Source organism: Centroberyx affinis, unplaced genomic scaffold (assembly GCF_046629955.1).
Source record: "Centroberyx affinis isolate AG114_WGS23_722 - 3 ecotype Tasmania unplaced genomic scaffold, CSIRO-AGI_Caff_v1 ptg000098l_1, whole genome shotgun sequence".
NCBI classification, from domain to species: domain Eukaryota; kingdom Metazoa; phylum Chordata; class Actinopteri; order Beryciformes; family Berycidae; genus Centroberyx; species Centroberyx affinis.
The window spans coordinates 170406-191994 of record NW_027278801.1 but is presented as its reverse complement, the minus strand read 5'-3'; the positions used below and the strand labels follow the sequence as shown (position 1 = coordinate 191994).

At 40.8% G+C, this 21589-nt stretch overlaps 1 protein-coding gene across 1 annotated transcript; it reads left to right on the top strand.

Annotated features, from left to right (window-relative positions):
* The first annotated feature begins 3665 nt into the window (after positions 1–3665).
* On the top strand, positions 3666–20061 carry LOC139646826 (NACHT, LRR and PYD domains-containing protein 3-like). The gene is made up of 10 exons (XM_071522579.1): positions 3666–3732; positions 6138–6423; positions 10115–10222; positions 11002–12883; positions 13025–13198; positions 16213–16386; positions 17194–17367; positions 17855–18028; positions 18230–18276; positions 18763–20061. The coding sequence occupies exons 2-10, from the start codon at positions 6147–6149 to the stop codon at positions 19308–19310; spliced, it is 3558 nt and encodes a 1185-aa protein (XP_071378680.1). The 5' UTR covers positions 3666–3732; positions 6138–6146; the 3' UTR covers positions 19311–20061.
* Positions 20062–21589: the final 1528 nt, after the last annotated feature.

Sequence of the window (21589 nt, the reverse complement as noted above, 5' to 3'; positions counted from 1 at the left end):
TAGCTTAAAATAAAACAATATATTGACTGACCCTGCTGTGCAACAACATTGTTGTTCCTGTATATGTTTGTCCTGCACATGACGCTTGGGACCGGTGAGCTTTTCCCTCGATTTTAATGTCCTCTTCATTCACAATACTCTGCTGACAAATTATATTATGAATGTAGCTCTCAAAAGCATATTGTAGTCCTTTCTGTCTACTTCTCTCTGATATTTCAGAACTATTATTCCAGAAATTGGCTATTCCTTTGGAATATCTCTCACTGATATCGTTGAAAACGCCATATTTACATGCCGGGTGCGAAAGCTTGACAGGCGTAGCAACAGTAACCAAGGGGGGCGTGGCTTAGGGAAGGGTCAGTTCCAACCACGGAAGGATTGTTGGGTAAATATCCAGCCAGCTTCCTCCGTCGCACCCGGGAATGTCTGATGACGTCATTCTGCATAATAATTAGCCATGTGCTCTGAAGCACATGGCTAATTATTATCCCATCCATCCCGGGATATATACACAGATGCTCCCATCAACCGGGGAAACATTAGGAGGCAGGGCCGACTGATGGCAGGCCATGAATCTTAGGGAGAGTGTGTATTTTCGGAGCAATGGGCCTTGTTGGGGTTGGGGTTTGTTTTTGGGATAACGGGCTGTGGACAAATGGGCTTTCGGTCCAATGGGACATTTTTCGGACTATTGGGGTTTCGGCCGTTGGAACAATGGCATGGCACCCGGAACAATGGTGAGTCCCCGCATTATTATTATCATCTCTAAGTCCTAATTCTTACAAGTTTCAACTTACTCTTTTTAGCCCCAAAAAAGTGCCGGGTATCTTCTCTCCTCTTGCTCATGTTGACTCTGTGAATGAAAGCTAATCTGAGTTCAATAAATATTGGAAATGAAAGGGCGCGCTATCAGCTAGCTAACATTAGTTAGCTAATGTTAGGTAAGGCAAACGCTAGCTAAACTAAAGCTAAACTGTAACTTAAGGCAAAAGTTAGAAACTAGCTAACGTTATCGTTCATCCGTAGACACTTGACACAATCTAATTCAGAAACTCTGAAGGTAAGAAAGTAAAGTGTATTAGCTACTTACATTAACCTACAGCGTCTCCATTGGCTTGCGCGACGCACGCGAGCATAAAGCCTTGTTTGAGGCAGGCAGACGAGACGTTCAACTAACGTCAAGGTTAAGAAATGGTATGGTCCACTTTAGGGGTGTCTGAAATCGTATTACAAGATTCTTCCAGGGATGAATATGGGAAATATACTGTAATATTTACGATTACAGGTAAGAAGGACACATAAATGTTTCGACCCCCCGACCTCGTCAATGTGTATATTAAAATCAGTGATGGAAAGTAACTAAGTACATTTACTCAAGTACTGTACTTAAGTACAATTTAGAGGTACTTGTACTTTACTTGAGTTTTTCCATTTTATACTACTTTGTACTTATACTCCACTACATTTTAGAGGGAAATATTGTACTTTTTACTCCATTACATTTATTTCACAGCTATAGTTACTAGTTACTTTTCAGATCAATATTTTATATTTAAAACATTTGATCATCTTTATAAAATATCTATAAAATAGCATTGTTATAGATTAGACTACCCAAAAGTATAGATAAATTGTTAAGATTAGCTTCACGTTGACAACTTTAAAATGCTGCTTACATGTACATGTATGTCAATAAATCAGTATTAATATTCCAACAATTTATGAAAAATATAACTCTCTAAATGGGGACAGTTTGCATAATGAGTATGTTTACTTTGATACTCTAAGTACATTTTGCTGCCAATACTTATGTACTTTTACTTAAGTAAGATTTTGAATGCAGGACTTTTACTTGTAATGGAGTATCTTTACATTGTTGTATTGCTACTTTTACTGAAGTAAAAGATCTCAGTACTTCCACCACTGATTAAAATCACCAGCAAGTATAATCCTATCATGGTTCAACACAATAGAACTCTGAGAATTCGTGACATTTGTGCACTGTTGATGCAGTGTAATTGTGTTGACAGAAGAGACCGTTTTAAATATTAATCAAGCTGAACTTGCAAGTACAAATTTTACTCAGCTGTTATGTTGAGCCATGATGAGGCTGTAAATGTTTCTACACTACAGCACCACCTGGTGGAGCCGGGCCGCACCTGCCCCTAATGCAGAATATTGACTGGCGATGGTGCTGTGTGTGTGTGTGTGTGTGTGTGTGTGTGTGTGTGTGTGTGTCCATTGATTGACAGGAGTATGTTCATTATCTCCCAGCAAATTTTGGGCTGTAAAAGGTTTCTGCAGTAAAATCAACCTGTATTTTGAGTGGAGATAGGTGGAGAAAGATTAAAAAAAGTAAAATGGGATTTAAAATGGTGTGAAAATCATTTAAAACATTAGAAACCCTTTCTTGTGCGTGTGAGTCCAGGATGGCATCACCCATATAGTACTAAGGAAGTCAAACATGAATCTGCAGTCTCAAAAAAAAAAAAATAGTATTTTAAAATCAATAGTACAGTCGATCTTACTTTTAGCCTACCTGTATTTTCAACTGTTATTTAATGGCCTCCAATCCAGAAAAAAAAAAAATAATAATTGAAAATAAAATTAGCCAAACATAAGCTTTTTGCTGAACCCTCGTATCTCATTGCTGCTTAAGGTAAATAAGGTTATTGTTTGTGAAGGCTCACTGTAAATGCTTATGTAAAAAGGCCAGTATAGGTGTGATAGTGAAAGTGTTCACGAGTTTTCTGGACAGCAATTCATTTCTGTGTTAAAGCTGGAGTAGGTAAGTTTCTTTTTGTATTATTTGGTGGAAATTTCATAACACCCTGTCTATGGAAGCCCGTTTCCACCGCCTGTAAAAAAAAAAAAAAAAAATCCAGCATAAAACTTTTTTTTTTCATCAAGTGAGATTTTTTCTCAATATTAGCCTTTCATAATTATGAGATAGTATCTCATAATTATAACTTACTAAGTCATAATTATGAGACAGTATCTTATAAATATGACAAACTAACAGACTAACCCTAACCCACTTTATAAGGTACACCTGCTTGTTAACACAAAAAGCCTGGTCGTCCAAAGAGTGAATCATGTGGCTGCAACTAAATATATAAAGCATGCAGACATGGTGACGTGGTTTAGTTTCTAGTTTGACCAAACATTAGAATGGGCAAGATCTGAGTGATCATTTGACTGATATGATACGAAACAGCCCTCCTTGGATTTTAATACACTATAGTCTCTAGAGTTGACAGAGAATGGTGTGACCAACAAAAAACATCCAGTGAGCCACAGATCTGTGGCCGAAAACAGCTTATTAATGACTTAGCATCTCATAATTATGAGATGCTAAGTCATACTATGAGATGCTAAGTCATACTATTGAGAAAAAAAATCTCACTTGATGATGAAAAAAATAAATAAATGTGCCCTATTTTATTTTAACAGGTGGCGGAAACGGGCTTCCATAAATGTGAAAGTAAAGGGACAGAGTTATGTTTTTTCTGCTTAAGACAGTTGGAGTAAAACTTTACAATTCTGTGTCTCTATATAACTGATCTGGATATAGATAATGCTTAAAATTGGAAAACTCCACCCAGCCGGGTAGCTGCGTCACTTTAAACAAACACACAATCAAATGACAGGCGCAGACAGTTTGTGAGCTGTGGAGCTGCCAAGCTGAGGAGAAAGAGGAAACTAGACATCCAGTGTTATTTTCAATCCAATGTGAGTGACAAAACAATGTGTTAAAGTGAATTTAACTTGTAGACAGACAGATTTGTCAGTCGATTTTATGAACTGCACTAGCAAACACATTGTACACATCTTTGTAACTGAAATGACTAACATAGTCTAGAGTTTGCTTGCATTTTAGCATGGCAATGAGAGTTAAGAGATATGTAGCTATATATTGTTTGATTGACTGTAAAGTTAGCTAAATATGTTGCAGTGGTGTATATTATCTTTGAGTTAATCTGAATATAGTCATTTAAAAAGTCTCCTACAGCCATCAGTCCTGTAACTTCTGAAAACATTTCTCTAGAAGGAGACAGGAGGATCAGCCTCAGATGAGGGAAGACTGGCCAGCAGAGTTCAGGGGATTCAAGGTTGTAGAAAGTTAATATGCTAAAATAATTGTTTTCCTGGATTTCCTGAAGACAAAGCTAAAGCTGTTGTTGACACCATATACGTCATGGTCATCTCCTAACTGGCACCCTTGCAAACAATATAATTCATAAGTAAGTGTCAATGTGGTGCATTAATTTAGAACAGTGATAAGGACTACTATGTCAGAATTCAGAATTCAGAATCAAGTATTCATCCAGGCAATGTGCTTTTGAAAGCTTTAATAAATATTAATATCAATGCCTTTTGAGAGCTTTTGAGAGCTGACTGTAGTTGTCATGTTCCCTGTAGCAGGAGGAAGTTGTGCCAGTTTTGAGGAAGTGGCAGAAAACATTGTTGATACCGAGGAACGGTCACATTCAAACAGGGAAGTGCCATTAAAATATGAAACAAGTGAATTACAGGAAGGACAGGAAGTGATTCAGTGAGACAGCAGAGAGCAGCACAGAGGCAGAAGCTGAGCCCACCTCACTGAAGCCACACTCTTGACCCTGAACACCTTGTACATGATTGATTCTGTTTCAGATCACAAATGTATCATCTTTGACACTGTTTTTCAGTCACTGCTGTACATCTGAAGCATAGTACACTCTCGCATCTTTAATGACCATTCTGCCCCTACATTTCCACTATTTTCTCTAATTTAGCCAAGTACTCTCCACACTTCCTAAATACGAATGACTCTGTAAATTGGTTTAATGATCTTTGTTCTTCAGCTGTTGATGCTACTGCTCCATATAAAACCAGAACAACTCGAGCCACTAGCCATTAATCCACTATCCTTGGATTAATGACAGAGTCTGATGCCAAAGAAGAGAATATAGAAAAACTGTTATTAAGTGAGCTTAATCAAAACATCAAAGATACAAGATCCACCTATTTCTCTGGCGTAATCAGCAATAACAAGCCCAGGCTCTTATTCAATACCATTAAAGGAATAGCTCACCCAAAAATGAAAATTCACTCATTATCTACTCACCCCCATGCCAGCTGAAACTCGGGTGAAGTTTGTTAGTCCATACAGCAGGCCCTGAGCTCCACAGCGGAATGGCGTAGAAGCCTTCTCCAAAACAACTGAAGTAGCTGACTTGACTTGACTTGAAAAATAAAATGTCTAAAATGCTGCCAGACCGTTAACTAAAACTAGCCGTAGGTCCCATATCACCCCAGTTCTTGCCTCCCTTCACTGGCTTCCTGTGAGATTCAGAATACATTTAAAGATTCTGCTGATCACTTGTAAGGCTCTACATGGCCTTGCCCCTCTGTACATGGTGGAGCTCTTGCTGCCTTATTCCACCAGTCGGTCACTTAGATCGTCTCATCTAGGCCTAAAATTCTGTGGATCTCTAAAAAGATCTTCAGAACTAGAGGTGCCACCAGTAATGCCAAATAATGTAAAAATAGTGAGCAAAAAAACTTTTGAGGAAATACCCCCGACCCCTCCGACCTTAAATGTCCCAACCACTAGTAAAATTCAATCGATGACTGCTTTTTCATTCCATTTTGCCAGAAAAAAGAACTTTGTGAAACTTTTAAACCACAAATCCCAAATCAATGTCTTTTTAATGGCTTACTTACAGCTACTAACAACAAGAATGTGTGATGATCAGATCATGTGGCTCATTCCAGTTATTTCCAGCACGGTGCTGGAAACAGTTACAGCTAGGCAATAAATGAAAAAGATAATAACCAGTTCATAGAAATAAAGGGATATGGAAAGAGAAAAAAGGGAATCACCCTGTGATTTGACCTTGCTGAACAAATGCATATAAGTAATATGTGTTTGTAACGAAGGAATAGATATGATTAGGCAATAGAACAAATATTACCAATTACATTACTTGTGTGGCCTGGCTGATGATAAAGTAATGTTACAAGACCCACATGTCAAAAACATTGATGTTAGTGAGATGTGATGAGATGAAATCTTTCATCATCCCAGTGGAGAAATTGCATAATTGTCCTACAAGTTGTAAATATCCTCTGATTTTATCATATTATACCAGGGAGCAACGATGACGACAGTTAAGGAGCTGCTCTTGGAAACACTGGAGGATTTGGGAGATGAAGAGCTCAAGATCTTCCAGTGGTTCCTGCGGCAGGCTGACATCCTGGAAGGCTTCCCAGCCATCCAAAAGAGCCGACTGGAGAAGGCAGACAGGCTGGACACAGTGGATCAGATGGTGCAGACCTACAGCGAAAACACTCTGGAGGTGACCAAGACAGTTTTGAGGAAGATCAACAGGAATGATCTAGTGCAGAGTTTGTCAAACACCAGCTCAGGATCTAAAGGTGAGTTGTGGGATGACAAAAAATATAAACGTGTGAAAAACATAACTGACACATTATATTGTCACATGTATCTCATAAATTCATTTAGAATACACTTTGTACCAACAATTCATATAAGAGTGTGAAAAATGTGTGAAGAGAGTCAGGCTGCCTTTTGAGTGTTTGTGTTTATTGTAAGTGTTAATGCAGATGAAAATAGAAAAACAGGCATGTCGACACAGAACTCATATTGTTTTATGATTTAAGATACTTTATTGATCTCCCAAGGGATGAATTCTCATTTGGCCCTCTAGTTGGGGTGTAGGCTCAGCCAGCTAGTGCAGCGCCCCTGGTCACACACAGATTGAACTCCAACCCTCCAGTTGGGGGATGAACATCCTAGCCACTGGCCAAATGGCCTCCAAATATTATTCAAATTCACACAATTTTCACCAGTCAAATTCATGTCTTAGCCACCACAATACCTTTCAGAATAGGATGGATTGGTTGAAAACAAGCTGGTGTCCTGACAAAGTTCCTTGTAGTTTACCAAGCACAGCCAAACTTAACCAGTATTTCATTGGTGGTTAGGAGACTTTACTCAGTAATGCTACCATCTGAGGGATCAGTGTAGTTGAAATTGTAATAGTAGTGAAATACCCAAACTAGATTTCAGGAAATCTAGCTGATGTACCTCACAGATTTTTAGATTTTCAACTTTGATATCAGATCAACTTTGGTTGATTTTAGCATGTTAGCCGACTGAACCTACTGTATAGCCTAGACCTGACACAACATGTAAGCTAGAAAGATGGCACTCAGTAGAGTGCATACCTCCGCCAACGCCAGCATTTATGAAAATATGTAATTTCCACATCGGATAGTTGACCAAATTAAATTTTTGTTAGTTCGTAGTATTACGGGGGTCAAGCATTGATATTATTTCTGTACTTAGCAGCCGAAAGAAAATGGAGGAAAGCTAGACTTGAAGTACACCTTAGCATTTACAAGGATTCCATAGTCTCTTATAACAGTGCTATATGGAGGACTAATGTCTCAAGAGTACGGTCATTCCTAACCCAACAAGATGCTGAAAAACCATGCCTATCCATGCCTTTATATCAAGCAGACTGGATTATTGCAATGCACTTTTTACTGGGCTTCCTAAAAAGTCAATTGACTACAGCTAATCCAGAACTCTGCTGCTAGGCTCTAAAACAAAGAAGAGATGGCTCATCATCTGAGAGAGTTGTCGCGGTGGGTGGTGTTACCGGTGGCATACGGTCTTGGAGTCCACACCGGTGTTATTAGCCCCACACCGGGAATACCGTTATTTTGTATTTTGTCAATCTCGGAACCCATCGTCCATCCGTCTGACAACGATTAGACTCTGGGGGCGACGGACAATATTTTGGGGTTTCCGGTGTAGCCAGCAGACATCTGGGCCAAGACTTCCTCTTCCGTCCGCCGGTCATTGTTTACAGTCCGATTAGCAACTTGAGACGAGCGAATGGAGTCGGAGTTGAGAGACGACGTCTCATATGCAGATATCTGTTTAGAGATTAGCCGAAATGTAGTCTGGACCTAAAAAACTTGTGAAACAATCCGGTCGTAGACGTCGTCTCTCAACTCGACTCCATTCTCGCGTCTCAAGTTGCTAATCGGACTGTAAACAATAACCGGCGGACGGAAGAGGAAGTCTTGGCCCGGATGTCCGCTGGCTACACCGGAAACCCCCAAATATTGGCCGTCGCCCCCAGAGTCTAATCGTCATCAGACGGAAAGACGATGGGTTCCGAGATTGGTATTTTGTAAAATAAAAGCACATATTCAGGGCTTCCATGTTCAAGTTAGGCTACTAAATGATAAATGGACATACTAACAACATACTGATCATTAATATGATCACTAATATGACAGATTAGGATGAATAGGATTAATTATTTGTCCTTACCTAGTGACAGCAATGTGTCCAGTACAATACAATGGGAGCCTATAAAAGGGCAATATGCCAGAATCTGACCTGCACTCATATTAACTTTCGCAGTGTTATAGATCTCTAATTAAGGGTTACAAATGCCATTAACACACGTGAGTTTGGAGAAGAATTTTAAGTTTCACTTTAATTGTAGTGACGCTGACTTTGATAGCGCTTAGACCCCTAGTGGCGACAGGCGATATAACCGGTATGGCCGGTGTTGAGGAGGGAAACAACACAGTGTCAAAATGGTACCACCATGACAACTCTAGTGTAGTTACACTACACTGGCTCCCTGTGGTTTTTAGGATCAATTTTACAAAGCCCTTAACAGCTTAGGCCCGGCCTATTTTGCAGATTCTTTACTACCTTACGTCTCTGCACGAGCCCTCAGGTCAAATGTTGGCTTGTTGACCTCTCACAATTGCGGTCGTATTGCAATTGCAATTGTATAAAGAATGGGGATTCAGTTTTCTTCAGTTATGCCACCAAATTGTGGAACACTCTACCAACAGTTTTCAAACAGGCGAGTTCAGTGAGCACACAAACGCCAGCTCAATAGCTATCTTTTTAACTTAGCTTTTCATTGCCATTTAACCTTTACAGTGTTTCTTTATTGTTTGTTTGTCATTTTATGAGTTGATCATTTTATAATTGCTGTTGTTTGTGTTTATGGCTACGGTTTAGACAAAAGTACGTACTGAAAGGCTCTGTACAATATCACCATGCACTTTAACGATCCTCTGAGCTCAACTCAAGGAAGAACTCACAATGTTGGTGGTCGGTGGCAGCTGAGGACATATTTACAGAGGTGTCATTCCTGTAAATATAACCCATTAGGGTACATAGCGTTCCCATGTTCCAAGAGAGCGATTGACAAGCTGTATTGGCATAGAGGGTCATTCCTATTCTGGACTATTTTTGATTTTGCTTGAAATATACATTTTGCTTTTAATGGTTTGAATCCATTTACTGTTTTCAATACTTTATTGTTTTAATCAATCTATTTTATGTAAAGGACTTTGAGTTGCATTCTATGTATGAATGGTGCTATAAAGGTTTTGTATCGTCATTATTATTATCATTATCGCTTGTATCATCTTAAAATCATGCAGGATAAGTTTTGGACTTTGAAATACATTACTGTGATTCTGGTCCCATTTATCGAGTGCTGTAGAGGCAGAGAAAAGGGTTTGTAGCTCCATCAGACCCACAAGGCCTCAGGTGGCAGTCAACCCAGGACCAGGACCAGCAGACCTCAGTCAAGGACGAGACAGCGAGACAGACAGCAGGTCAATTCAGGTTTAATTAAACAGGAACACATGTGAAGACAATTTGCAATGGTTCTGCCTTCCATAGTAGTTTCTCTCACAAATGCTAACTACCTAAGAATAGCAGGATGACACGGGTGAACAATTTTAAGTTTGTACAGCCTGTTTACTAAATCAGAATGCAGGTATGAATATGAGCAGCTGATTGACTCATCTGCTGACATGAGAGAGTAGTAAGATGTTGTTGCTCTCTGGATAAAATCACATATTACCGAACACTACAGTGTGTTTGTACAGTGGTGAAAGTAGTAAAAGTAACTGACGACAGTGTGTCACCTATTCATGTGAGAGACACATATTAAGGCATATTAAGATTTGTGGGATGCATAGTAGCTGTTGGTTGGTTGGTAAGTTCTCTCTCTCTCTCTCTCTCTCTCTCTCTCTCTCTCTCTCTCTCTCTCAGTGGATGTCAGTGATGTCGGGGAGACTTCAGAGAACAGAGGATCTTCCTCCAGTCAACCACAGGCTGCCCCTCTTCCTCACCTTCCCACCGACCGCAGTCAGACTGAAGGTAAAGCTATTCTCTGGCTCGTCCTGACTGTCATGTTGGTTGCCTTGTCACTGCCCATTTAGTGTGGCTGTTAAATTGATTAAGGATTTGGTTAATCCTCTTCTTTAACTTGATGTCACAGCTCCTGAAAGCGCCAATTTATTTGAATAAAAGATTCAGAATTGGGCTTGTGACTTAAGAGTTGCCAGTTCAAATCCCTGTACTGGCTGGAAAATCTTGTATGGGAAAGTGAATCAGTAATGCTCTGCTCTTCCTTTAACAACTATTGTCAAGATACCCTTGAGCAAGGCACTGAACCCCCAACTGCTCCAGTGGAGCTGCTCAGTGGCCACCAGTAGAAGACTGTGGTTGTACTGGGCAGCTCTGGGCAGTTCTGTGTAAATGTGTGATTATGAAGCTGGGGTGCATCAAAGAGCATGTGTGCTCATCAAAACCTTTCCCTGGAAAAGAGTCATAAATGTTGTGAATGTAAGCAACCCACAGTTAAATATCCTGCTACACTTGCAATGAAATATCTGAATCTGAATACTAGAATATTATCCACAGCCTGCTCTGCCTGATATTGCAACTTGCCTGCTCCACTAAGGCTGCACATCCACAGGGAGCCTCTTTTCACAAGTAAAGGATGTAATGATGGTGACAGTGAAAACATGTTTGTTATTCTCAGAGCACCTACTTTTAGCAAAAAATGCACTAGCATCTGTTTGGTGTTGCTAGCTAGAAAAGAGGTGTCTGCTGGACACTTTTCTGCTTTTAATTGTTTTGGGTTTTTTTTACAGATTTTACTTTGTTCTACACAGATTTGATGGTGCAATCACCAAAGCCTCCACGACTCATCACATGGTACCAATGCATGCTCCAATCTAACGTCCAGGACAGATTTATGTGTGCACAAGAAGGATGGCTAGAGTTGAAGCATAAGAAACATCTGGATGATATCTACACAGAGCTCTACATCACAGACGGGGGTGACATACACATCAACAGGCAGCATGAGGTCAGGCAGATTGAGATGGCATCAAGAAAGCCAGTGGAAACAGAGGAATCAATCAAACCCAGTGACATCTTCAAACCTTCTGGAAAATACACATCCATAAGAACAGTGCTGACCAATGGGATTGCAGGAATCGGCAAAACGTTCCTTGTGCACAAGTTCATCCTGGACTGGGCTGAAGAAAGAGCCAATCAAGATGTTCATCTCATATTCCCCTTCACCTTCCGCCAGCTGAATTTATGGAAGGGAGAACGGTTTTGTTTTGCAGAACTAATTCACAGATGTATCTGGGAAACCAAAGACATCAAGGAGGAGGCTCTTAATGAAATCTTCACAACATTACAGACATCAGGAAACATAAACTATGACAAGAGTAAATTCAAACTTCTGTTTGTGTTGGATGGTCTGGATGAGAGCCGCCTTCAACTTGACTTCACTGCCAATGAAAAGTGCTCTATTGATGTGACAGAGCCAACCAGAGTAGAAGTACTGCTGACAAACCTCATCGAGGGGAAACTGCTTCCCTCTGCTCGCCTCTGGATAACCACACGACCTGCAGCAGCCAATCAGATCCCTGGAGACTTTGTTGACATGGTGACAGAGGTGAGAGGCTTCACTGATCCACAGAAGGAGGAGTACTTCAGGAAGAGATTCAGAGATGAGGAGCAGGCCAGTAGAATCATCTCCCACATCAAGACTTCACGAAGCCTCCACATCATGTGCCACATCCCAGTCTTCTGTTGGGTCACTGCTACAGTTCTGGAGGATCTGTTGGAAACCAGTGAGAGAGAAGACCTGCCCAAGACCCTGACTGAGATGTACACAGAATTCCTGGTGTTTCAGATTGATCAGACGAAAAAGAAGTATGGCACAGAAAACAGCATTCAGTACATTCAGTCACTTGCAAAACTGGCTTTTCACCAGCTGGAGAAAGGCAATCTGATCTTCTATGAGAAGGACCTAAAAAAGAGTGGCATTAACTTCAATGAAGCCTCAGTGTACTCAGGAGTGTTCACACAGATCTTTAAAGAAGAGCGTGGGCGGAAGAAGGACAAGAACAAGATGTTCAGCTTTGTCCATCTGAGCATTCAGGAGTTTCTGGCTGCTGTTCATGTGGTCCTGTCACTCATCAACAGCAACAAGAATGTAATGCCCAAGCCACGACTGACTTTCCGAAATCTGTGGATGTTTTTCACTAAAACATCTACAACAAAGGTCCACAGGATTGCAACTGACAAGGCCCTACAGAGTCCAAATGGACACCTGGACTTGTTCCTCCGCTTCCTCCTGGGCCTTTCACTGCAGACCAATCAGGATCTCATACAAGACCTGTTGAAACAGACAGGAAGTGGCTCACAGACCAATCAGAAAACAGTCCAGTACATCAAGAAGAAGATCAGGGAGAATCCTTCTCCAGAAAGAAGCATCAATCTGTTCCACTGTCTGAATGAGCTGAATGACCGTTCTCTAGTGGAAGAGATCCAACAGTACATGAGATCAGGAAGTCTCTCCACAGTCGAACTCTCCCCTGCTCAGTGGTCGGCTCTGGTCTTCATCTTACTGTCATCAGAAGAGAAGCTGGATGTGTTTGACCTGAAGAAATACTCTGCTTCAGAGGAGGCTCTTCTGAGGCTGCTGCCAGTGGTTGAAGCCGCCATTAAATCTTTGTAGGTGCATCGATAACTGGATATATTAACCATATCAAATGTGATTATTTTTACAGAAGAGAAAATAGAAACATTTTAGAAGTTGTTATTCCTGTTCATCACTAAAGTTGTTATTCTTGTTCATCACTAATTCTTCATTAGGCTGAGTGGCTGTCAGCTGTCAAAGAGAAGCTGTGAAGCTCTGGCCTCAGTTCTCAGCTCCCAGTCCTCTAGTTTGAGAGAGCTGGACCTGAGTAACAATGACCTACAGGATTCAGGAGTGAAGCTGCTCTCTGCTGGATTGGGGAATCCACAATGTAGACTGGAAACTCTCAGGTCAGCTCACTTTATTTAGTGATGGTTTTTACAACAATTTGTCTTAACAATCCAGTTTCATATTGTTTTTTATGTCTTTGTTATGCATTTTTCTCTGGAAATGCGAATTCAAGCTTTAATTAATGTATTTGTAAGGCGGGCACACTAATACTGTTATTCATACTTATTGATTTTGTCACTGTATCCTCTACAGTTTTTACACTACATAGACATGTAGTGTAGTATATCTTGCCTTAGGTGGGCAAAGGTGTGCTATCTAGGTTTGACTAGTAGTTATGATTATGGGTCATACTCATAAATAGTATTTAGCATTGATTAGGATTATCAATCATCAATTTCTTCAGAAACAGATCAGTTGGGGCACCACCCAGTTAGCCTGTTAGACTATTACTTGAAATCAAGTTGATTTCAAATAATCTCAAATGATAGCATTTCTGAAGGTATTCCTAAAGTACTTGGGTTATTGTTGAGCTTGATACATGCCTACACAGAAGAGCCAAAGGAGTAATTGACACATTTATTGACTACACGCTACTAACACAAAAACAAATAAATTGATAAAATGGCCAAGTGTGGAGAGTCATGGATGGTGGCAAACAATTCAACCATGTAGGATTGACTGGGGGTCAATCCTACATGATGGTTCAATTATTCCCATGTCCTTCATTTTCTCCAGTTGAGTATTCATTTTGGGGGCACACTGTGCTGGGATGCGGTAGCTGGGGACTGATTAGATCTGGCTGTTTCAGCATTATGTAGTGCTGTGCTAGGTGTGTTCTGCTGGGAACCACTGAAAACAGCCCCTCAGGAATACAGGACTCCATGTCCTCTTGGTTTGCTGCTGTCAGGTAGGACATGTCCACCCTGGCACAAGTCTCTTGTGCTATGGGGCAATACTGGTCCCTGCCACTTTGCCAGGAGACTGCTCTCTACTGTGGGGAGGAGAAGTAACACCTGCTGTCCTGGGGTCTTTTGATACCTATACATACAACTTTTTCTTAGTGGTTTGTGCAGCCTTCATGTTACGCTGCACCTCCTCCTTCTCTATCCTGTTCCTCATTCCTCATCAACAGCAGGTATGGGACCCACTCATCCCAGTCCACCCCTGTGATAGAGACAAACTTGTGCAGCATGGACTTCAAGGTTTGGTTGAATCTTACCTCACATCCATGGCAATTTGACAGAATGGAACATCAATTATGGGCATGGACACGAAGGGAACTCTGTTAGATTTCTTGTCAGGGGCTGCGAGCTGACACTGAGGGCATATCGTGCAAAATTGTACCGACTCTGCACAGATGTTGGGCCAATAAAACCTGTTGCCCACCATCTGCATGACTTAGTCTGGCCTAAGTGACCTGCCCATGGACTAGAATGTCCCAACTCTAAGACCTTTGACTTGAGAGGACAAGGGACCACTAGCTGGTCTCCCTTCTCCCCATGGCGATATAGTATCCCCCTCCTCAGCTTGAACCTCTGCCCTGTTGCATCCCCATTGGCATATCCTTCTAAGTCTGTGTACAGGGGAGCAAGGGTGACATCCTCAGGCTGTAATTGCCTGATGTTACTTGAGATTTTGAACTCATTGCTTGGCTTTTGGGTGGGGTTAGGGACTGCTGCTTGAACTGGATTCCCTCAAAACTTCTCTCTCCTCTTGATTCTTGTTTTCTCACTTTATCATGTGGAACAGAGAAAGCTAGATCGTCCCATGTGCTATCTTGATGATCCTGCACCTTAGACTGAGCCCGAGTGACAACCATAGAACATGCTTTCTTGGGTGCTAGCAGCTAGAGAAGACCTGGGATATATTTTCCTAGCACTATGTGATAAGGTAGGTTCTCCACAAACCCAACATTAAGAAGATACTACTCCTTCTGCCCTCAATCTTGAGGTACATATCTATTGTAGGGTACGGTTTTTCATCACAGTGAACACACATAGTACTGACTGTGCAGTCTGGCATTACTGCACCTGCTGGGACCAAATGGGGTTTGACAAGGGTCTGGTTACACCCTGTTTCTATTATAGCCTGAACCTTCTTGCCCCTAATTCCCACCCATTCTCCCCCATCTGCATTGCAACTTCACATATCTGGGATACCTTAAGTTGTCTGAGTCTAAGTTGTCATTTTGGCTTTATATGCCCTGACTGGCCACAGTGGTAACACACTACAGTGTCCTTGCTTGGCTCATGTGATACAGTAGATGTAACTGGGTAATTAAGTTGACTGAATGGCTGACCACCAGTCCAACCACCCTCAGCCTTACCAGGAGCAGAAGCACCAACTTCTCTCTCGCGTCCAAGCTTGTACTTCTTCGTGCCAAGGCATGCAGCAATGAATGAAGCTTCCTTGGGGTTGTGTTCATGAATCCAAAATCTCCACTGACCATCCTCAGGAACTGTTGAAGCACCAAGATCTTCCTGATTTCTTCCTTTGAGCAGGTTTTGGGACAGACCCACTTTTCATACAGTTCCTTGAATCTAGTATACAGTTCTGTTGGGGACTCTCCTGGTAGAACCGTCTGTACGTTTCAGAATCAATCTTGTACTTTTCAAGCAGATTTGACCTTATCATAGTCACTAGTGTCCTCAATGTCCATAGAAATGTAGGCTGCATGTGCTTTGCCCATAGGGAGACCAAGTACAGTGCCCACTTTACTTTAGGGCAATAGGTCAAAGTAATAATATGATCAAATGTTCTCATGCTGAAAGCTGTGCCTGGTGCATCCCTGGTGGACCTGAAGTCATCACTATTGAAGAAGGGGCCACCCCCAGCTCATAGAGCTGTGGCTGCTGGTCTTGGATGGCTTGTTCGAACATGCTCTCTGCCCATAAACAGTAGTCTCTATAGTCACTGGATCCCACTGCTGCCACCAAATGTTACAGAGTACCTGGGTCCACCGCCACTGCTGCAGATCCACCACCTCTGCTGCAATATTAAATAGATTTTTATAGTGGAGAAAATGGAATTTTTTTTAAAGATCTGTTTTTCTTTATCACTAATTCTTCTTCAGGCTGAGTGTCTGTAAGCTGTCAGAGAGAAGCTGTGAAGCTCTGGCCTCAGTTCTCAGCTCCCGGTCCTCTAGTCTGAGAGAGCTGGACCTGAGTAACAACAACCTGCAGGATTCAGGAGTGAAGCTGCTCTCTGCCGGACTGGGGCATCCACACTGTAGACTGGAGACTCTCAGGTCATCTCACTTTATTTGATGATGGTTTTTGCAACAATATGTCATTACAATCCACTGATTGTTTTTATATGTCTGTGTTCAGCTTAATCTCTGTTGTGGCCATGGAAATTCAAGCTTTAAATAATACAATTTTTGAATGGTATACTTTACTATGTTGTATTTTGATTCTATCCATTTAGTGTAAGGGTGGGAACTGAGAAGTGGTTCTGTTAGGGAACAAGTTTCAGTGTTTCCAGAATCGACTGGATCAAAATACATTTGCCTTATTCATTTGTGTTATTGATTACCGTTTTTTTCCTGCTTTTTATAAAAAAAACTAAGTGCAGTTTTTAGTTACTGTTGAATTATATGTACGTTGCCTCACTGTCCATTCCTCATTTATCTGCTGTGTGTGTGATTTTGTGTTGTAGTGAGGCTCAGACAGCAGTGTTCAGTTCAGTTTCCTTGTAGATGAAGCTCATAGCAACATAGTAAGTAAACATTAGACAAATGGAAAGTGTGGCTTCACTCCCATAAAGAGTCTAGTTTGTCCTCTTTGTTGCTCTGCTGCTATAAGGAAACTGATTCCATGCTGTGGAGAACTGGACTGAACACTCTGCTCCCGTTCTGCAGAGTCACTCACACACAGTTCAGTTGTGTGGTGTGTGCGTGTGTTCAGTTGTTTGATGTGTGTACAGGTTTGGAGTTAAGCTCATTGATAGTAAAACTAATAAAACAGTATGGTATGAACATGTTATTGATATTTTAATCAATACAGTGAGACATATTTAAAGTTCTTGTTCCTTTTCATCACTAATTCTCCTTCAGGCTGAGTGTCTGTCAGCTGTCAGAGAGAAGCTGTGAAGCTCTGGCCTCAGTTCTCAGCTCCCAGTCCTCTAGTCTGAGAGAGCTGGACCTGAGTAACAACGACCTGCAGGATTCAGGAGTGAAGGTGCTCTCTGCGGGACTGGGGAGTCCACACTGTAGACTGGAGACTCTCAGGTCAGGATTCCTCAACCTGGTCAACACATGACCATTTAAATCCTGCTTCACGTAGAGAGTATCATCAGTGAATAGATTCCTAACCTGTGGAGGATTTTCTCTGCTCTTATGATTGTGGCAACAACCTTTCACTCTACCTTCTGTCCTCTATGAACTGTTTTCTGCTTTATATCAGGATATTTCATTATTTCCCTCCTTGCTGTCTCTGTTGTTGAGACCTAAAATACCAAAAAGGATTTCTAAGTGATCCAAGATTTCAAAGATTTCAAACTGCCAAAGTGACCAAATGAAAGCACAAAGCAGATCATTGGAGCAACAGTTTGGAATGATGACCAGGGCAGTTTTTACTAAAATTATATCACATTATCATATCTAACATCATAGCAGATAGTGATTATCTAACATGAATCTTGTTTTAAACAGGAAGTGTACACTGAGAGCTTAGCTCACTTTGTGTGTGTATGTGTGTGTGTGTGTGTGTGTGCAGGCTGTCAGGCTGTCTGCTCACAGAGGAAGGCTGTGCTTCTCTGGCCTCAGCTCTGATCTCCAACCCCTCCCATCTGAGGGAGCTGGACCTGAGCTACAATCATCCAGGAGCCTCAGGAGTGAAGCTGCTCTCTGCTGGACTGGAGGATCCACACTGGAGACTGGACTCTCTCAGGTATGGAGAGGCAACGTCTGCTAGAAGGCTGAGTCACACACATTTTCTCTGTTACACTGAGAAGATGAGGAATATTGATTCATGTTTAACAGCAATTCTGACTGATGCTGTATGGAAACTCATTCATATTGAAGGTTATTAAATGTCCATGTTTCCATCATCAAAGAGAATCTGCTGGTCTGACTTTGTTTATTCCCCCAGTGTGGACCATGGTGGAGTGCACAGGTTGAAACCAGGTCTGAGGAAATGTAAGTGTGTATTTAGTTTGATTCATGAAAACAAAGCAACACACATTCAACTATTTAGATGGAGAAGTCCCATTATATAGCAATATGTGACATTCATTCATTTAAATCCTATTATGAATGAAGATGATGGCTGACATCATGTGTTATAATGAAACTGTTGAATGAGTTGTGAATTATTTATCTATTTATTCATGTCTTTATATGTAGCTATGTATCTATTTTATCATTATTATCATTATTATGTGTTTATTTTTAACCTATTTTTGTTATCATTAATCCCTTTTCATATTTTCCTAATTGCTATACCTTACCTTACCTTTTCTTGTAATTTAAATCAAGAAATAAACATATAATTGTTCACAAAAATGAAACTGTTAAATAATTAACGGCCAACTTGTTAATAAATCAACAAATAATCACACACACACACAACAGGTCTATTAGATAAGAATCTGCTGTTGTATTGTGTCTTGTTCTCTCCATCAGATGCCTGTGAACTCACACTGGACCCAAACACAGCAAACAGAAACCTCTTCCTCTCTGAAGACAACAGAAAGGTGACAGTAAGAGAAAAGCAGCCATATCCTGATCACCCAGAGAGATTTGATCTCTGTTATCAGCTGTTGTGTAGAAATGGTCTGACTGGTCGCTGTTACTGGGAGGTCGAGAGGAAAGGAGAGGTTCATATAGGAGTGACTTACAGAGGAATCAACAGGAGAGGAGAGGGTGCGGACTGCAGGCTTGGAGGGAATGATAAGTCCTGGTGTCTGGTCTGCTCTCGTTACAGTTACTCTGCCTTTCACAATAACAGAGAAACAGATATACCTTCCCCCTTCTCCTCTGCCTCTAACAGAGTAGCAGTGTGTCTGGACTGGCCTGCTGGCTCTCTGTCCTTCTACAGAGTTTCCTCTGACAAACTGATCCACATCCACACCTTCCACTCCACATTCACTGAACCACTCTATCCTGGGTTTGGGGTTGGGTTTGGGTTCATGTTTGGTTCCTCAGTGTCTCTGTGTCAGATAGAGGAGTAGAGTCGCATCCTGTGTAGAGAAACACTCACACTGCTGACCAAAGACAGCTGCTGAAATTATATTTCACTCTGTACAGGATCACACACACACACACGCACACAAAAACACACTTGTATCTTAATGTGAGAATATTAACGCAGGGATATGCAGGGAAACTGAACAGGGTTTTAACACGACTCCTGTACTGGAACATTGACATTTTATTTGGAAAATGAAATGAATAAGATACTAAACCAGACAAAATCAAGCTGTAGTTGCTCATCTGATAATCTGTTGTTTATGATTGGCAAGTTAAAATATTTGGTATTTTATTAATCTCACCAGTCCAAATTAAATGTTTGTATGTTTTCTACTATTGTTTCCCATAATTGAAGGTTGATGAATTAATTATATTTTTTTTATCTACTTCTCAAATGAGTTTTGATATAAGTGAACAGAAGGAGAAGAGGAGCACTGCTTGGGTGTCTCTGGTACCTTCCACTGATGGTCTTTGGTGATAGTCTTCAATAGTAAAAAAGGAGGTCCAAGGCAAGGCGAGTGGACTTGGTCATTTTCAGAGTCTTTTTTTATTAGGTTGGACTAAAACATTGCAGTGGCTGGTGACCTACGCATTGAAGGCCTCTGTAGCCACCCTCCTTTTTTACTATTTAGTTTTAATGTAAACATTTTGTTTTATACTTTAATGTAGCTATTAATATCCTAAAATAAACCAATATATTACTCTGTTGTTTTCATGTTGTGAGTCATGACTTCTGGTAATAAAAAAAAAAAAAAAAATCTATGTCATCGCTGATTTACTTAACGAAATTGGTTGAACCAAAATGTCAGAGACACTCAGCTTCACATATATGCTAAGCATGTAGAATTTTTAAGAAAAAAAAGATGATAAAAATCTATAGATTTTTAATTTAGGGGCAGGAACATGATGATCTTTAAAATGTATTCTCTCTTTTTAGAAGAACAATCAGTAATATGGACTCTTTTGTAACATCTAATGGCAGCCATAGGAACTACAACAATGTTGGTTATAGTGTTTTCTATAGTGTGTCTATAGTCATTCAGTAGCGGTGCTGCTGCTGAAAATGCGCAATGTGTCTACAGAGCTGAACTCTTACTTGTATCTCATTGCTGCTTAAGCTAAAGGAGGTTATTGTTTGTGTTGTATATGTTAACAGAAACACCTTAAAGAGAGACAGATCTGGCTTGAATTGGGAGCCAATGAAGGGAGGGCAGGATGGGAGTAATGTAATCAAATTTCTAGTTCTGGTTAATATTCTGGCGGCAGTACGAGTTGAAGGTTTTTAAAATTGTGGTTAGGCCAGAAAATAAGATGTTACAATAATATAGTCTTGAAGAAACAAAAGCATGGATTAAGGTTTCGGCATCAACTATATTTAGCAGGGGACAATTTTTAGATGTTACGAAGGTAGAAAAATGCTATTTTTGTGATATTCTTAATCTGAGAGTCGAATGAGACAGCTGGGTCGAATGTAACACCAGGATTTTTAACTGGGGAATTAAGCAAACCAGGATTTTTAACTGGGGAATTAAGCAAACCCCAAAATTTAAAGTGATGTCCTCAACAAGAGGTCGTTGTGTTTTTGGGCCAACAACTAGCATCTCAGTTTTGTTGGCATTTAGTCGCAGGAAGTTACATGTCCTCCGTTTTTTGACATCGAACAGGAATAAATCTAGATTTAGGTTAGGGTTAGTGAGTAGGTTTAATGAGTAGATAAGTTTGGGTATCGTACGCGTAACAGAGAAATTTAATATCATGGTTACAGACAATTTTGCCAAGAGGTAGCATATAAATAGAGAAAAGCAAAGGTCCTAGCACAGAGCCTTGTGGTACGCCAAAGTTAACTTTAGAGCGTTCTGCGACAATGTTGTGTGAAACACAATGCGTTCTATCAGATGAGTAGGAATTAAGCCAAGAAAGCGGGGGGCCGCAGATGCCAACATAGTTCGCGAGGCGGTTTAGAAGTATATTGTGTTCGACTGTATCGAATGTCACACTCAAATCAAGAGGAAGAGTCAGAATCTGAGGCGAGGAGTAAATCATTTACCACCTGAGTGAGAGCGGTCTCAGTACTATGGAGGGACCTGATGCCAGATCAAGACAGTTCAAAAAGATTACTGCAGGAGAGATAGTCAGTTCATTGGACAGATAATATTCTTTCCAAGACTTTAAAGAGAAAGGGAAGATTAGCAATTTGTCTATAATTATTAAGAACATCAGGATCTAGGTTAGGTTTTTTAAGCAGAGGTTTAATCACGGC